This window comes from Crocodylus siamensis, chromosome 15 (genome assembly GCF_052110815.1).
Source record: "Crocodylus siamensis isolate JL-2025a chromosome 15, ASM5211081v1, whole genome shotgun sequence".
Lineage (NCBI taxonomy): Eukaryota > Metazoa > Chordata > Crocodylia > Crocodylidae > Crocodylus > Crocodylus siamensis.
In genome coordinates this window covers 11,865,412-11,883,425 of record NC_143409.1, presented here as the reverse complement: position 1 = coordinate 11,883,425, position 18,014 = coordinate 11,865,412, and the positions used below count along the sequence as shown (strand labels likewise).

At 48.8% G+C, this 18,014-nt stretch overlaps 1 protein-coding gene across 1 annotated transcript in view; it reads left to right on the top strand.

Moving 5' to 3' along the window:
* The window catches only part of SLCO3A1 (solute carrier organic anion transporter family member 3A1), a 207,803-nt gene that overhangs the window by 153,655 nt on the left and 36,134 nt on the right, over positions 1–18,014 (top strand). Inside the window, exons 3-4 of the mRNA XM_090028581.1 lie at positions 777–875; positions 8,471–8,734. Of these exons, the coding sequence (XP_089884707.1) occupies positions 777–875; positions 8,471–8,734 (363 nt within the window). The remainder of the gene's footprint in view (positions 1–776; positions 876–8,470; positions 8,735–18,014) is intronic.

Below are 18,014 nucleotides of genomic sequence, written 5' to 3'. Positions count from 1 at the left end.
ACTTGGCTAGCCATCATCAACTGGGAGTGCTCTTCAGGCATTGCAGGAGATGAGACAAGAGGCCATAAACGAGTGGCCTCACAGGTTCGTTGTGTTGTGAGCGTTTTATGGAGAAGGGGCTTGCAACTTTGAGGGAGGGTTTCTGCAGTTCTGCAGGGATCTGTCCACAGCACACTGTAGCAGAGCAGGATATCAGGAAGGGGCTGGGTCCAGTGCCGAAAGCTCTCAAGTCTTTCTGGTATGGGGCAGAATTGCAGCCCGTCTGGGCATAGGTGAAGAGTTCCCTGCGCAAATCTGCCTCCAGTGAGAAGTTGTGCCTCCCATGGCCTGTATTTGAATCACCGAACCCTTGGGAGTGACCCAGCCAGCCTAGCCTTGGGCAAATTTGTTTAGTAACCGACCCGGTGCACTCTCAAACCGCACCCCTGGAGCATGAGGTGCCTCCTGAATCTGGGGGGGCACCTGCAGAAGCCACTGACCCTGCTGGGGGGGCACCAGTCCTACTGACAGCATCAGTGTCAGCCGTCAGGGGGGCACCGGCCCCGTCTGGGGGACACGTGGACTCCCGTGCACTCCCTAACGGTTGCCTATGCCCTGGAAGGTAAAAGTCCTTCCATAATATCGCAGCCCGACCCATCGTGACACTGCAGTGCTCCATAACATGCCGTGCCCCAGTTAAAGGAAGCCAGCCCACGTTGTTACCAGTGATGTCCATGGGCACTAAATGCAGAGTGCCTCGCATTTAATTCCCCTCTTGTCTCTTCTTTTCCTTGCAGGGATCCTGTTTACGATGCTGGTATTCGGACCAGCCTGTGGATTTATCTTGGGCTCCTTCTGTACCAAAATCTACGTGGATGCTGTCTTCATTGACACAAGTAAGGAGAATTATGGTTCAGTTGCTGCTGACGAGTATTAACACTGCATTGTTATCTGCTGACATCTGCTTCTAAAACACCACCCAGTCCCTGAGTCCAACAGGACATGTGTACCCAGCAAACATCCTGTGCCAGGCAGTGACTTTGCCAAACACTGCAATGCCCTGCAGAGGTTGCTTCCTAAACAAGGAGCGCAGTGTCTGGAGCTGCCTCTGCAAGGGTCTTCAGAAAGGCTCATGAGCACTAATGCTAGTTAGCCTGCCTGCCAGCCAGAGATATGGCTTCTGGTGCCACATAAACATGCTAATGCTCCTTCTGATTTAGGATGTCACCTGCACGGAGCAGGGTGAGAGCAGCATCTGCTCAGTAACCTTCTCCTGTAGGTATGGCTCCAGTGCGTAACCATTTGTCGTAGGGCTGTGCTCCCTTCACCTTGATGCCAGCTGAGAACAGGTAGGGATGCCTGGGTGCAGTTCCCTTCCGGTGGCTGCTGAGCGTCAGCCCAGTTCTTAGCGGAGAGGTTTCCACCGACAGACACCAGCTAGCCTGTATGCAGTCTCATCAGAGGGACTGAGGACTCACTGGGCCATGCCTGTTGCTACTTGCTGGTCTCTCTAGCTTAGGGTAAAGGCAGAATACCAAGAAAACTTCCCCTGGTGCTGTCTGGGAAACCAGCCACTTCTGGGGAAAGAAGTGCAACTGGCTTATGGCTCCCTCCCTACACCCTACTCATGTTTCTGGCAGTTACTGATCTTATACACATGTCCGTTCATAGAGTGCCGTGGAGATGCTATTCATTCAGACAGCAAAGTCCTTTTTATCACGCGTTAGTGCTGTACATGAACTTGGCTCATCTCTGAGAGGAAAAAGGGAGGGGAGGGGGGAAAAAGGGGCAATGGATAATGAAAATGTCCTTATTCCAAAGCTGAGTCATGTGAATAATTTATTATTTCAGTTGAGCATGTGAATTTAACACCCCTGAAACCGGTGAGATTACTCAGGTTAGCAGGTCTGCTTGTTTGTCAGAATGTAAATATTTGCCTGACCTAAGATTACATGGAAAGTGGCAGAATTGGGGTGTTTGTGCTGAGCAGAAATCCTCCCAGGAATATGTCATAAGTATTGCCGGGAAGCCAGAAAGCCTTAGCAACAGAAAGCTGTTGTATTTGGCAATGATGCATAATAATTAATAATTATATTACATTTTAAATTTAAAAAATGTTTGTATCAGTGACAGTATTCCACTTCCCTTCATCATTATTCAAAACAAAAATAGTTCAGATTATTTTCTTTTATTTTTTCCCACTGACAATGAACCTTAGGATGAAAACAAGGAAGGGAAGTAATTCTCCCAAAAAGTAACTCCTCCATAGATTTGAAATTACAGATATTTCTGTTTTGAATCACTTTATTGACGCATCCTGAATGGAAGGAAGAAATTTCAGATTTTTTTCTGAGATTTCCACCCCCCACACACAAAACAAGCCTGGTAAATATAGTCTGCTTGTTCCACTCCATAAGCCAAAGATGGACCCTCTCAGGAGGGTCCATGATGACAAGAAAATGGGTGTCCCCTGAAGGTGTGCCCTGGGTTTCCCAATAAGGTCGAACTGGGCAAGAGACAAAGGGGTTTTGGTCCCTGCTCTAACCACTAGGGCTGCGTGAAGCTTTGGGCGCTGATTTGATTCGGAGGAGATTCGGCCCAGTTCAGAGGCCGAATCTCCGAATCTGAATTGAATCAGGGAACCAGTTAAAAGGTCTGAATTGAGTCGAAGCTCTCCGAATCGATTCAGAGAAGATTCGGAGAGCTTCAGCGATTCGGGCAGTCCTCAGTGGCTGCAGCAGAGAACCGGACCCGGATTCGGAGCTGGTAAGTAGGGGTGGGGGAGGGAAGGCTGGAAGGGGGGAGAGGGGACCATGGGGGGACCCCTGCCAGCTCCCATCCCCTGGCTGTTCCCCCCCCAGCCCCCACCACAGCTGCCCTGCCCAGCCCACTTCCCGCTTGTTTAAAAAAAAGCCCCAGATTCACCGGCTTCTGCCAGGCAGGGGGGCAATCCCCACTGCCCCACGCTGCATGGGAGGCTCTACATGAGCTTCCCCAACCCCCACCCCCAGGCTGGCCTGCCCACCCCAGCTCCAGCCCTTTAAAAAAGCAAACAAACCCAGGAGGCCCCCAGCATCCCAGGAAAGGCTACTAAAGCCAGCATCCCCTACCCCACCTGGGGCAACCTGCCCTGTGCCAGAGGGCACATGGCACAAGCATTCCCCGGGGACAAGTCACAGGAGCACAAGGTGTGCCGCTGTTTCTTTCCTCCAGGAAAGCAAACGTCCTCACTCATGTGGATGTGGCCATTCTGGTCTTACAGCAGGAAAAGAGAAAAACAAAATGCATTAAAAAGAAGTTAGGAAGGAGAATGCTTTTCTCTTTGCAGACCCGCAGTCTGATCTGGTGTGGCAGCTCCCTGTCAAAATGTTTCCAAGCTGTCTTTATGGCCTGGTTAAATGTTCATAAATAAATGGATAAGCTCTTACCAAAAGGGAAGAAACCTTTGGTTTTAATGTTAATGTTCACGGCAAATGTAACTCTTTTGTCAGCAGAGGGCACCACAAACCAACCTACAGGCATCTCCAGTTTCTTGATGGCTTGGTATAGATTGTAAATCTGATGCTTCGTCTCATTTGTAAAACTTTTCCCTCTTGCCCTCAGCTGCTTTTGTCTCTAGTACGATCTCATCCCAATGGGGTCCAGGACCAGGGCCTCTCATCTTGCTTCAGGGCAGGGTAGTCCCCTCTGGGGCAGTGTGCCATGGGTCTGCGACATTGCAACGCTCCTTTGCAACATCAGGCCCGTGTTTAAATGGTTTTGTGTATATTCTGCAAAGGTTGGGGCAGCTCTGCGGAACAGAGCAGCTTCCCTCCATTGGTCTCACATGCACAGACGTCACGATAACAACCTGAATGCTTAATGAGCATAGCAGAACTGCCTCCCAACTTCCCTGCCAGAAGGACTTGATTCAAATACCTGATGGCTCTTTATATTCCTTATATAGCAGAGTAGTTCAGGCCTCATCCCAAACCTTCCCCCAACTGACCTACCTGTAAATGGGTACCTGGCAGTTGCATGCAACACTACCTTCATCTCTCCCTTGTGTGATGCTGGCTATCGAGGCAGGCAGGCTATAACCACGCTAGACCAATGGACTGAAAGGCTTGCGTCAGCCTTTTACTTTTGGGGCAACTTCATCCATTGGCTTCCACGGAGGTACAGTGGGGATGGCTTGTAGGCAAATCACTGCAACTTTCACTGAACCATGTGCACATCAGGCCACTGGGTATAACTCAGTGAGTGGAGTCACTGCACTGAAACCAAACACATCTAGCCTCTTCCTAGTACCACAGCATTGTTGAAGAGGGCACTGGAGCATTCACTTGAGAAAGCCTTGGGTGGCTTTGTGGCACAGAAGTGTCTTCAGGCATGTCGCTTCCTAGATCTGACCCCTCACCCCTCAGTTGCTGATCCCATGTCAGCATCCCCAAGGCGTTGTTTGGAGGTGTGCCAGATGGAAATCAACCAAGAGACCTTTATCTGGACAGCTCTACCTGTGTTGACTGCTTCCACCCAGATGTTGATCTGCACTCATGTCTTAAGCCAGGACTGATACAGTAATGATAGCACAATCCTGCCAGTCCAGTGCCCCCACCCCCCATTTTGGGACCCTGTTGGAGAATTTCCTTTCCCTGGCAGTAGATGTAGCATGATGCTCAGATACCCGTGAGGACAGAAATAATGGGAGCAAATCCAGTTCCCTCAAAAATGCTGCTCTCCAAAAAAAAATATCTGAAAGTGATGCTGTGTTTTTCCTTAGAACCAACGGGCATTTATAGACATGCTGCAAGAGGGTGAGAGGATGGTTTAATTAGCACAGCTAATTACAAGTGCTCAGAGCATCACATGTATCAGCATCCCCATGCTGAAAAATGTCAGTGGGGTGCTTTGAACTAAAGCTCACCGTCAAACAAGCTTCGATTTAAAGCACCCCACCGCCATTTTTCAGTACGGGGATGCTGATACACGTGGCACTGCAATCTCCTGGAGCGTAGTAATTACTGTGCTCCAGCAGACTCCATTAATTGAGTCTGCGCTGTTGCACTGTAATTACAGCGGGTCGGAGCAGCCGCCCTGCATGTGTATAGGAGCCCAAAAAGTTTCCTTCTTGAAAGACAACCTGGTTACTTCATGTCAGCCGTGGATCTTCACAGTGACTGTAACCAGGGACAGACATTTAGAGTGGGCATGATGGTCACCCCTGCTGTGTGCATGCTCCCCATCACAACCAATTGTGAGCTCTCATGTGCATGGCACATGCTGGCCTCTCCTTCCCAGGGGACCTTCCATCACTTCACTCTTCCTCACAATTTCTCATCAGGCACAGATTTTATCCCTCGGAATAACTCCCCAGGGTTTCTTTATTATTCTTGCAGGTCAATTTTCTGGGGGGGATTTTGCCACCTTTCTTCTGTCTCCTTCCTCTCTTGAGCTTCTCCCATTTTCTGGAACAGCATCTTTTCTGTCATTCACCTCCCAGGGGTTCATTCCCAGCCCTCGAGTCAAATGCACATCTCAGATGAGCCTGAGCAGAAGCCATGCATATGAATTAAGGACTCTAGAGACTACATTCATCACTCAATCTGAGCAAAAGATCAGGCAGAGCTGCGTTTCCCCAGTCCTTGCTGTACATAGCCCTACATAAAGAGCCCGCCATCCATCTAGCCAGTGTTCCCGTTGCACTGTACGCCGTTGGCTTCCTTTCAGAGACATTTTCCCAGTCTTCCTTTTGTATAAAGCCAAGCAACAGGGGAGACTGAGCTAAGCATTTGCAACAGAGGGCTGGTGCATGTCATTACACTGGACTAAAAATAAAGACTGTCCCCTGGTGAGCTCTGCTAATTTGTTTGGGTAGACGGCACCTGCTGCACACACACGTGTCCTGCTGTGCTTTGCCCGGCAGGGGGCAGTGGGACTCCGATAGACACATTTCCTTCCTCTTCTTTCCCTTCTATTGTTTCTCCATTGCCCCAAACAGACCCAAAGCAAATGACACAGGCACAGCCATGGTGACAGAGTTTCTTTTAAGGTAGCAAGCGACCACCTCTGTCCTGTGGGATGGGGAACACTATTAATGAAAGGAAAACTGAGTGTTTTGCCCATATTTGGGTTTGAAACAGTCCGAGAAGATGCTGAATGCTACCAGTTCATAGCCACATAGCATTTCTCAAGGCAGGTGCTGCAGTGGGACTTGGGAGCCAGGGTTTTACATCCTTGCCGGGTAATAGGCTAATTGCTATTAATGAAGCCAGACAAGTTACTGGCTGGAAGTAGCCGGGGGAGCTGAGGAGGGAAGGCATGTTTTTCCCATACACTCGTATGCTTGCAGACCCGGAGAGCTGAGCTGCCTTGGGCTGCATTGTGTGAGCTCTGAGGGGATGGCATAAAATACAGCATTGCCTCAGCAACAGGCAGCAGTGCTGACTCTGAGCAGCAGCAGGTGAGAGAGAACAAGGCCACTTCTTGCTCATCTAGTGTTGTCGTTTATACTGAGTTCAGGACCCTGTTGTGCCAGATCCCGTCCACGCACCGAGTGAGACTGTCACTAAACCTAACAGACGAAAGGCAGGAGAGCAGTTGCTGAGCGGCAGAGTGACTCACCCAAGGTCACATAGTAGCTCAGTGGCAGAGATCAGATCTTCTGCTTCCCAAGCCAGTGCTTTATCCAGTGGCACCTCTCCTGGTCTCCTGACTGCTTTCACTGTTCGTGCCCCACAGTGATGTCTGAGCAAAAACTCTAGGAAGTAACATGAGAAGTTGCTGAGCCAGATGCTCATCGTTGCTGTGAGGTGGAGACCCACACATGTAACAGGTAGATGTCAAAGTGTGCCACGCAGGAGGTTCTGCTGGGCCTAGTGTCACTAACAGGCCTCTTCAGCTCGCTAACCTCGACAAGGACCCGAGTAATCTTCTGGAAGAAGCACTAGGTTTCTTCGTTCAGGTTTCTCAGTGCTTCCTTTTATGCCTGCCCTACATGGGAATCGGGACATCCTCGTACCTAGCACAGACACGAAGTCACTTCTCACCTGCTTCGAGGGTAGGGAAAACATCTGAAAGAGAAACCCACGCTGCAAGTGAACTCTTAATGCATGTCTTTCCTGCCGAGATCAATGCCCTGCCGCATGGAGCCTTTGGGCAATACCACTGTTCAAACAATGAGTAATGGGGAGGAAGCCGTGGCATGTAATGAGGGAGCCATCCGTAATCTTGGGGGCAGCACCGCGTGATAGATGGCTTTTCAGATCTGATTGTCCATAAGGGATAAGCCACTGCCAGTCTGCAAGGTTGTATTACATGGAAGAGCCAGGGGCCCTTTTGAGTTGCCAACGCATTCACCGCTCAAACATGTGGTCCCGGTCTAGCTCTCTCTACCTTCTTAATGTGCAGTGATAATGTATTTAACATCTATATTATAGGACTCCCCCCCCCAGCACCTGGTTGAGTACCCCCTGTTGGCAGCTGAACGGCTTGCTGTCGGGGCACCCAGACACATTATCCCAAACGCGGAGTCAAGTCTGCTCTTCAGTTTGGGGTCTGTGGACACATTCCTGGAGTGCAGCCCCCTTCTCTCACTCCTCTCAGTCCAACTATCGTCCTCAAGGGACCAGACCTGACTCCTCAGTCCCACTGTAACTCTTTCCTGGTACCTAACCATGGGTGGGAGCCTGCTGCTTTTCAGCACAGCTCTTTATGAGGGATGTGAGAGATGGGAGCAAGCGTATGTCCTGACACAGATAGGCTCTGCACACCGTCTCTAAGCATGCCATAGCTTTTACTTAGAGGATAGTGCACAAGACTGCAGATATCATTAGGGGAAACCCAACCAGAATCCTAAATGCATAGGTCTTGATTCTAGCTCACGTTTCCCTTGGCAGTCCCTGGCAGTCCTCTGTTTAAGAAAATAGGGTCAGGAGAGCCTTAGTGCCAGCAGCTGCTCCTGAGTTTTCTGGTGCATAAGCCAAGAGAGGGTATATGGCTTAGTTCCTGCCCTTTTATCACTTTCCAGTTCCATGCATCTCCCCAGCCAGACTCCATCAGGTGCCCACTGCCAAGGTGACCTCCCCCACAGCAGCCCAGTACTCCTGGGTAGCAGCTAGCGTGTGTTTCCGTGGGCTGGAATTAACAGGTTGTCATGGTGAAGCCTGGGCCAGCACTTGAGAGCACTGTAGTCCAGGATGAAGGCAAAGGCAAGCCTTACCATCAACATGGGGTTTGCCGCTGGCAGGCATAAACAGAGTTCATCTCCTCACCCAGAATCCATAAACTGCACCCCAGGTTATCACAGGCCCCAGGGACGATCAGGCCTCCCTTGGACAAGGCACTACACAAATAGATGAGGCAAGAGATGTCTTGTCCATAGGGGCTTCTCACATTGTCTGTCAGTCAGTGGCTACTCAGCAGAATCCCTCAAAGCTGACTTCTGGGTCCTTAACCTTTTGTGTTGCTCTCCCTCCTGCAGCATCACTGACGGGCGGTTTTGCCATTGCAGGTAAACTGGATATCACTCCCGACGACCCTCGGTGGATCGGCGCATGGTGGGGAGGCTTCCTGCTCTGTGGTGCCTTACTTTTCTTCTCGTCCCTCTTCATGTTTGGATTCCCGCAGTCCCTGACCCCCCGGCCAGAGCATACAGTAGAAAGCGAGCAAGCCATGCTTCCCGAACGAGAATATGAGAGGCCTAAGCCAAGCAATGGAGTCCTGCGGCACCCGCTGGAGGCAGACGACAGCACAACTTGCTTCCAGCAGCTGAGAGGTGACAAGCTGCCCTGAAACGCGTTGCATTTCTGTGGGAGCCCATCCCAGGTTAACGGCTGGTTAGATGCATAATCTGGCTCTGATTTCAGTTACCCTCATCCCCCCCATGCACATTGAACATAACCCTTCTCAGGATGTCTGCCCTTGGCTTCTAATTATCTCTGACACTTTACTTATTTTAATGGGAGACATTGTTCCACTTGAGAAGGTTTAGTTTCAGCGACAAGCTGGAGGAATCCAGGCGAGGCCGTGAGAGTTAATAAAGGGGAAGGGGGAAGAATGGAAATCAGAGCAGCTGAGAGACCTTCTCCCAGGGGCTTTGTGAACCTCTTCTGCGTAATCTGCTGCCTCATAGCTTGGGTATGGCTGCAGGTCACACAATAGTGGGGCAAAAAAGAAACACGGCCAGTTCAAAGGGGCTGAGAGATCTCTTCTGAGAGAGTTGTGGCAGGCCAGTGCAATCCCAGGCTGCTGGGTGTAAAGGAGCATGCTTTGGTCATCAGAACAGCAAAATGCGAGAGCAGCAGGCCAGACTGTCTTGAGAAGAAGGCTGTTAGAAGAGACAAAGCCTGATAACAACCTAGAGCAGTGTTTCTCAACCTTTGAAGCAGCAAGTGCCCCCTAACTTGTGAAAATTTTAATAAGTACCCCAACACTCAATTTTCCAGGGGATTTTATATTTACAGACTAATGTGTGCCGTATGTTGGAAGAAGGGCTGTGTATATAAGGCTGTGATATGACAGATGTCTGATCTGGTGTGGATTGGGTTGCCACCTTTTACGCCAGGGGTGCACAACTCGAGTATGTACCTGGGCTAGAGGTGATGTTGGCCAAAGCTAGGAGGGCTGAATGCCAAAATATTACTGGAGAATTTAAAGCACCGTGCAGTGTGTGGCGTACTACATTTTTTGCCATAGTTTTGAGAGGAGGAAGGGGTGAGAGAGGAAAAGAGGGTGAGAGAGAGAGAGGAAAAGAGGGTAAGAGAGGGAGAGAGTGTTAGGGTACCCACGTGTACCCCCTGCCTGTGTCTCACATACCCCAAGGGGTACACGTACCACAGGTTGAGAAACTATGACCTAGAATAGGGATAGGGCCTGTTGGGAGCTAGGTGGCCAACAGCATGTTAGAATAGCATCCTCTGGGCCAGTTCTCAGCTGGTGGAGGTCAGTTATGTACATCTCGTGTCCTCCAGAAACCTTTAGGGGAGAGGAGATGTTTGTAGGCCATCTAGTCACTTCCCCCACCCTGCCTCTGTAGCAGGGCTGGTGTTGCTGTCCGTAAAGCATCACAGGAAATGAGAACCAAATAACTAAATCCTTTGCCACCTAATTGACTTAATTGGGGATTGAATGATGCATCTGAGGGGAAGTGAAACAATAAATGTGTAAAGATTTTGCAGGAGAAATGCTTTGAATGATTAATGCCGTTGCGGTTTAGGAGAAGGTCAGAGATATGTGACAAGCTGAATTGATCAGCATCTTCTCTTTCTCAATATGCCTTTCTAATTTGGATTGTTTCCTGGCCTATGAGAGACAGCTCAGCCAGCAGGTCCCCCTACCTTTGATTATGGTCCTTCCTCCCATTCATCCATCTGTCTGTCTAGATAATTATACGACTGTCTTCATCAGAGTATCTGAATGCCTGTATCTGAGCATTATGTTCTGTGATGGGCCGAAGAGGTTCAAACCAAAGGAGTTCTTGCTAATTTTCAGATGTGAACAGTTGTAACATATAATGCAATTTATCTGCTGCATCAGGTGGAAGGAATTTTGCATAATCATAATGTCAAACAGAGTCCATTATTCCTGAGTTAGTCACTTTGCAGCCTAGATACAGTGTCTGCTGAGAGGGAGCCTATTACCCCTTCATGCGTGTGTGTGTGTGCATGTGTGGGTGGGCACATGTCTGTTGAAGAGGCTGATATCTGTTCGGTTAATAGTGCAGCAAGGACAGATGAGGATAGGTCATTCCTGGAGGTTTCCATTGCAGTCCACAGGGCAACACAAGGGTGAATTTGGATGTGCTTAGTCTGTTTTTGAGGGCAAGTAAAGTGTCATTCTTGCCAATGGTTGTAAGGTATAAATAGGGACAAACATAGTAGCAATATGCCTTTAAACTCCATTGGCTAAAGACTGTTTGGGGAGTGGGCAGGCAATTGGTCCTTTTTTGCTTAAAGAGAGGAATCATTAGTATATAGAAACTGCGTGTGCACATTTGTATCCATGGGGCTGGGGTATGTGTTTATTTGTGAACTGGCCTACGTGGGGAGGGGAGGGGCAGAGGGTATATGTGCGTGCATGCAGAGGTATGCACACATGTCTTTCATTGCACTGGGCTGCTGTACAGATTTGTGTAAATCTGTGGTTTTCAGTCTTTTCAGGCTTGAGGCCCCACTATGTAGGCACCCTTAGGAAAATGCCAGCTTTTAGCTTTCACTTGTTTTTTTACTATAGAAAAATAACAGAGCAATTCTTTTGTTACAAGGAACTCAGAAAGACCGCGACAGGTCAGAATGGTTTTAACCCTGTGGAAGCCTGTTTGAAATCTTTGGGTTTATCTTGTGAATCATGTTTGCACACCCAACAGTGCTAACATTGTGTGGCATCCCTCAGAACCCTTGAAAGGATCGCGAGGCTCCCCGGGGTGCAGCAGCACCTGGTTGAGAGTCACTGGTGTGAGTGTTGTGTCTGAGCTGGGTGAGTTGAGTGTGTGTATTTTTTCTAAGTGCATCTCTATAAATATATAGGATTGTGGTGTTTATGGTGTCATGTGCGTATGGTATGTGGGTGGATGGTGGCTCCTGTGGGGACATGGTACATGAATTGTATATATATGATATAGATGAGGGTGTCAAATTGAAATTGCTTTTGGCTTGGGACACTTCTTCTCCAGTCTGTCCCTGGCCTTCCAGATCTGATCAGACATTGAAAGGTTGTATTCCTTTAAGACAGATGTTCCCAGCTGTTTCCTGTCTACCAGCCACCAGCACTTTGTAGTCTGGGATTATTGGAGGATGGTCGGAGATGTGCCAAGCTTTTCTGGGGTGCTGTCAGATGCAGGACTGTATTGTTAGTCTCCCTGGCTCTCTACAAGCCTTAGTGCTGGGAAGGGATGTGACTCTAATATAAAAGCGACCAACTCAAAGCCTTGGAGATGCCTTTTACAGCTCTGCCAAAGTCTAAATAGGAGGGAGGTACTGCCCTGTGGGAAGCTGTGGCATCTTTCCCCAGGGGCGTTTTCATGCCAAGATGAGAAGGACCCTTAAGAGGAGTTTGAAAGTTGAAATGAAAGCTGGGCCTTTGAACAGCAGAAGGAGAAGCAGCAATCAAAGACACCAAGTCACCTCACTTCTAAGGCTGTCACGCTGCCCACGCAGCTCTTCCTCTGAGAAGGAAATGGCAGCGCTTGCAAGAAAAGGGACTGACCAACCCCAAGCACAAGCCCCCCACCTTGGGGTGTATGCAGCGACTAGGAGCAAGCGTAGGAGGATGCCTGGGGCAGAAGGCAGTTCTGGAGCCAGCTCTGTTCACTGTCCTGCAGAGTCTGGGAGGCAGCAATATCAAACAGGTGATATTTGCCTACATTGCATCTGCCTCCCTATAGATGCCAGACTGACCCAGGTCACACAGCAAGCCTGTGTTGCAGCAGAGAATTGAACCTCTCTTCTCTTTTCTATTTACATGACCCAGGATAGTGCCATTGCAGGCCATCTTTTCCAGCGCAGCTTGGAGTGAGGAGCTGGTGCCCTAACACCACTACACCTGGGACCAAAAGACTGCAGTCTCTATCTTTTTTGTGCTGCTTGCATGTTCTGAATAGGTTTCAGGGTGGAGGGAAATGAAGGGCTCACAGCTGGCTTACACCTAGGAAATGGGGGGGAAATGCTGCACACAGTTCTTCCAAACTGTTCTGCACTCTCCTCGGCTGTGCCAGCTGTGGGCTTCCTATCCCCAGCTTTACGAATACACTGTCCAGTGCCCCTGCCTTGGAAACCACTCAGTCTTGCCCTGGGGTGCCCTGGAGCAGTGGACAACTCTGCCAGGGTTTCTGTCCTCCTCAGCCCTGCAAATCTTTTCCTGGGGTCACCAGGTTCTCTCAGCTGAACACTGACCTGCAGCAACGCATGCTGTGTACCCGTAGCGCCCTTCTGATCTCCTGATCGAGCTGGTGGGAAACCTTTTTCAAAATGATTTTTCATTAGACTGTGCCATTTGTCTGAATCGAGGCTGTTCAACTAGGAGGCCAAGGTGGATAAATGTTGCTTCAAGGAAACATTTGCTTTCCTTCTGTGTCAACACGAAAAGGATTTGCTGTGCAATGAAATCCGCACCCTCCCCCCCTCCACCCCAAGCCCACCTGCATGTAAGAGCTTGGCATGAGGCAATGGTTCTCAACCTTTATACGCTTAAGGCGCCTCTCAGAAAATGCCAGCTCTTGCTTTCACTCAGGTTTTTTGTGTATGGAAAAATGGTAGTGTAATTTTTCTGCTGCAGAGAACTCAAACAGACCACAGCAGGTCAGGATGTGTGTGACACTGTGGATTTCTTTCCGAGTCATGTTTGTCTCTGAGTCCTGTGTAGGTGTTTGCACACCTAGCAGTGCTAATATTGTGCAGCACCCTAAACAGGATCTCCTGGCACCTGGATCGAGAATCGCTGGTATCAGAGCTTGGATCTGCATAGAACAGCTGCCCGCTTCCCTGCCTGAGCCCTTCCTCCCTGCTCTGGGCACCACCAAACCTTCTGAGTGATGCATCCAATTTTTTCCCCTTCCCTAAGAAAAGAAACCTATTGCCTTCCAAGTGGATTCCAGGCAATTAAAGGGCCATACTCCGCAGTGGGACGTAATAGTAATCATCATCATTAAGAATTACCATGTAGAGTGGTTTTCAGCTTCAAAGCACTAACTAATCATTAGTGCAAACCCTTTCCGATGGCTTGGTGAGTGGGGGCGGGGTGACTGCACACAGTCAACAAGCAGCACATCCATCCCACCTGCAGGCTTGGTGCAACTGCTGCCTCCAGGGATGTGCCTAGCACTTCACCTTTTTCAATCTGCTTGTACACATAGCATGCAGTTAAACGTGATCAGCTTCGTTCTTTGTCTCTCACCTCCTATCAACACCTGCTCCATCCCTCCCCGGCTAGCTCTAGGTTTCTGCTACATTCTTCTTAATTAGGGACCATGCCTTTCAGCCATATCATTATTGCAAGAAGCCAGTGATTGGAGAGGCCTCACTCTGCAGGCTAAATAAGAGATTGTTTTTCATGCTGCCGTTTGTCTTCCCAGATGTGCTCTCTCGCCTAGCGTGGGCTTCCTGGTGAATTTGTCTGCCTTGGTTCTATGGTAAAGCAAAGGGAAGATTTATCCCCTTCAGAGGTATCCTTGGGTGTAATCAATAACATTTTGGGATATGTTCTGTTTCAATTACTGTTGCATAAAATATTCGTGTCAGTGGGTGTGCTCTGGATTCACCCTGGACTGAATTAGAATGGAACTCGACCCTCTGCATCTTGCTGTCTATAATCTCTTTGATGCTGTCTCGCTCGGCTCCACTATCCAGCTTTTATTTTTGAACTGCTCTACCCTGAGGCACCACCTTTGAGCAGCACGGCATCATAAGAGAAGAAGCCATTAAGGTCCGATCCTCTGAGGTCCCAAGTGCCTGCAGCTCCCACAGGCTCTTTGACTGTATAAAGGGGATTTGATAGTGGGACAAAGGTAAACCCCTTGGACTCATTTAGAAATTCCAGTCGTAGGGCAGGGGCTGTCTATTGCCAAGCACCTGCGGACGCCGTGCCCTCTGTTGGGACCAGTGGACCCTTTCGTAACGCCAGTGATAATCATTTCAACAAAAAGAAGCCCTTTGTTATACAAGCCATAATTAACTTTTGGAACTCATTGCTGTAGGGTGTTATGAGGTAGAGCCAGGTTGAAAAAGGGATTAGAAAATGTAGCGAGGATCAGGCCCTCGGGGACTGTTCAATACAAAGCTGAAATTCCTAACGCTGGGTCTGTTGGTACCTGGGAGGTCACTCTCTACATGTCGTCTGTTATGCTCTTCTTGAAAAGCAGGGGTGGCCAATCTGCACACACATGCTGCAAGCGGCACAGGCAGGCTCTGTGATTTGGGGGGGACAGGGAGCACAGCAGCAGCTAGGGAGGGAGCAGAAAGGAGAGCAGCAAATTGGGGAGGGGAAGGGGATCGCGGTGGCACTTGAGGAGGGTGTTGGCCTAATTTGTGGGCTGCCTGTCACAAAAGTTATAAAGCATGCATAAATTGCCATTCTGGGCTACAGGATACTGAGCGAGATGGCCTCCTCCCCTGACCCACTCGGGCAGGAGCGTTCCTAACTATACAGTGCCCAGCTAAGTCTGTGGGAATCTTTCCAGTTAATTTTACTGGCAATGAATCCAGCCTTTAGGGCTGCATCCTGGTCCCATACAACTCAATGGGCATTTTTGCTCAGTGGGGATAAGTTTGTCCTCAGAGTTGCCACCTAGCTGTATTCATCTTGCCTGAGGAACGCGGGTGAGGAGTAGACAAGCAGGGGGGGTTTCTGAATAGGAGCCATCTCCCTCATAACCCTTCACCCAGCAAGCGAGTTGTAATTCTTGGTTTGCCACTTCACAGCTTGGTGCCAGGGAAATAGCACCACACATAGGTCATCCTAATTGGACACAGAAAAGTCTCAAAAGTTTTATTTCAGATGCACACCCACATGGGGATGATTGATGACAGAGATCAGAACTGGTTTGGGAGGGAAATCGCACCACCTTTCTCAAGTGTTCTTCCAAAAATCCCAGGGCTGTCTGGGTCATGGATATCATACCCAGTGCTTCAGCATTCCTGCTTTTGTCCCAGCTAACCCAGGATGCACACATCCCAAGATGTTAGAATTGTACCACACTTGTCTCGAATCAAAGCAGTCCTTCTTTATTTAGCTTCAGCACTAAGCTGGTATTTGATAACTGTAAAGTGCAGGGTGGTACTCAAAACACATAACGTGGGACTGGGTGTCTTGGCTCCAGCTCCGTGTCTGGCTTGTTATGGAATCTGGAGTAAGCAGCTTCACCAAAGTTAGTGCACCATCCATAGCAAAGGAAATAGCACTGACCTGCTTAATGAGCTTCGATAAGTTGATGATAAGATTTTAAAGTGCTTGGAGATCTTCACGTGGAAGGCACCATAGAATAATCGTGCTCCCTTAGAAGCAAAACCGTCTTGTTTAAACATAATCATTGATTAGTAAAGTGGCAAGAGAGATTATAGGCAGTGAGTCAATTCATAGTATGGTGTCCCAGCATGGTATGCCCATGGTTTGGCATGGTGTCCCAGCATGAAATCCATTCTGTAAAAGGGGAGAGGGTACAGCGACTCAGAAAACACTCAGTTCTTCTAGTATAATTTTCTTTTATTCCTTTAGACATTCCCTGAGCCTCATCTAGAGTACTCAGTGCTCTGGGGGACTTGTCTCTCTCCAAGGAACTAGCAGTCAAGAAGAAACACAGTCCACGATCAAGGGGTGTAGGCTGTAGCCGTGTTGGTGTAAGGACACAGGCAGACAAGTTTCTTTGCAGAAATCCAATATCTTTTATTAGACCAACTCAAATACAGTAGTTGGAAAAATTCTTCTTGGCAAGCTTTGGGGCATTTGTGTGTTTGGGCCTGTCACGCCCCAATGACCGGTGCACCCTTGACCTGCGAGCCTGAGTCGGCATGACCGGCTTGGCGCGAGGGCGGATTTATGACCGGACAGGTGGGTGTTAACAGCAAGCAGGAGTCAGATGATTTAAAGCATACTGGTTACACAGAAAGTTTATTTTACTTACGCTACTGATGTGATGCAGCGTAGGCAGAGGAGTTGATTTATTCAGTTACAGCATGCAGATATCATGTTACCCAGCATTTACAGGGTGGGTAAGAGAGTTGCTTGTTACAGATTCCGAGCGATTCACATAAGCCGTTGCAGTCTGCAGATTACCAAGAGCTCTTGATAAGAAAGATAACGAGGGAGATAATCGAGTCGGCAAGGACAGAGTTACGCTGAGATAAAGATCGGAGGCGGGGAGATGTTTGTAAGAAGCCACTTTACAAACTGTGTCTCCTGGGTGTGGAGAGTTCTCCGCTTTGGGCGGAAGTTCCTTCAAAGTTATACTTGGCAAGGTGACCAATTACTACATGCCAGGCATGAATAATTAACGAGTTGGCACTTGTGCTCTCTTTGTTTGCTCAGGTTTCAGAAAAAAAGGGGGTTATTTTTTGCTTGGGTAATACTGGTCCTGTTTGGTCACAGGAGGGTGAGCATAGTACATTATTTAATTTTACAACTTCACTAAAGTCAGCTAATTTGGAGTTTCATTTTTATCTGGTCACCATGGGTACCGATATCTTTCGTGCTGAGTTGTCAAGGTCAGTTTCTCTCTCGTATGGGAGCTCAAGTGATTTGAAATGAGGCACAAACAGGGGTGTGTATATGCAGCACTGTTACAAACTAAAGAATAATAGTGTGAGACTACAATTACAGAGTTTGTTGTGTTAGCTTCAGACCTTTTGCCATCTGACCTTTTGCCATCAGCATCTGAAGTCAAAGACTTTGATCTTTGACAGGGCCCAAAAGCTTGCTAAAAAAAATTTTTCCAACTATTTGAGTTGGTGTAATAAAAGATATTGGATTTCTCAAAATCTATGGTTAAAGTACCTAAGACACCAGCACCCTGAATCCCCATCAACTCAGCATCATCTAGGGAGGGATCTGCACCTTGAGAGATTGCAATCCAAGTGCCAATGGAGTGGAGACATTCAGGGCATCTTCATCATGGCCACCAGCCAGGACCTTATTAGGATGCTCCTCCCACACTCTCCCACTTTCCTGGAGCCAAGCCTGGCAGGTAAGACCCTGCTAAGGTTGTCTCCTGTGGTGGCTCTCAGAGGGAGCAGCCTCAGAGCGATGCCCCAGAGTAGGCACACATGGCATCGGTGAGCAAAGTAGGTTTAGGAACGTCCCAGCTTGGAGCAGGCTGCTGCTGCAGTGCAAACAGAGGCTCAGCAGCTTCTAAAATGCTTAATCTGGTCAGGGGAGTGGTGCAGGGAGGCAAGTAGTGTTGGGTCCCACGCTGCACCCCTAGCAGCTCCACTGTACCTCTTTTGCCTAGTAAGGGCCATGGTCAAAGCAGATGCAGGTGCTTCTCTTCAGCGTAAAGGAGTTCAGCTTTTGTCTGCCTATCGCCTCCACACACTTTCTCAAATGCAGCATCTGCATATCAGTAGCTGTGG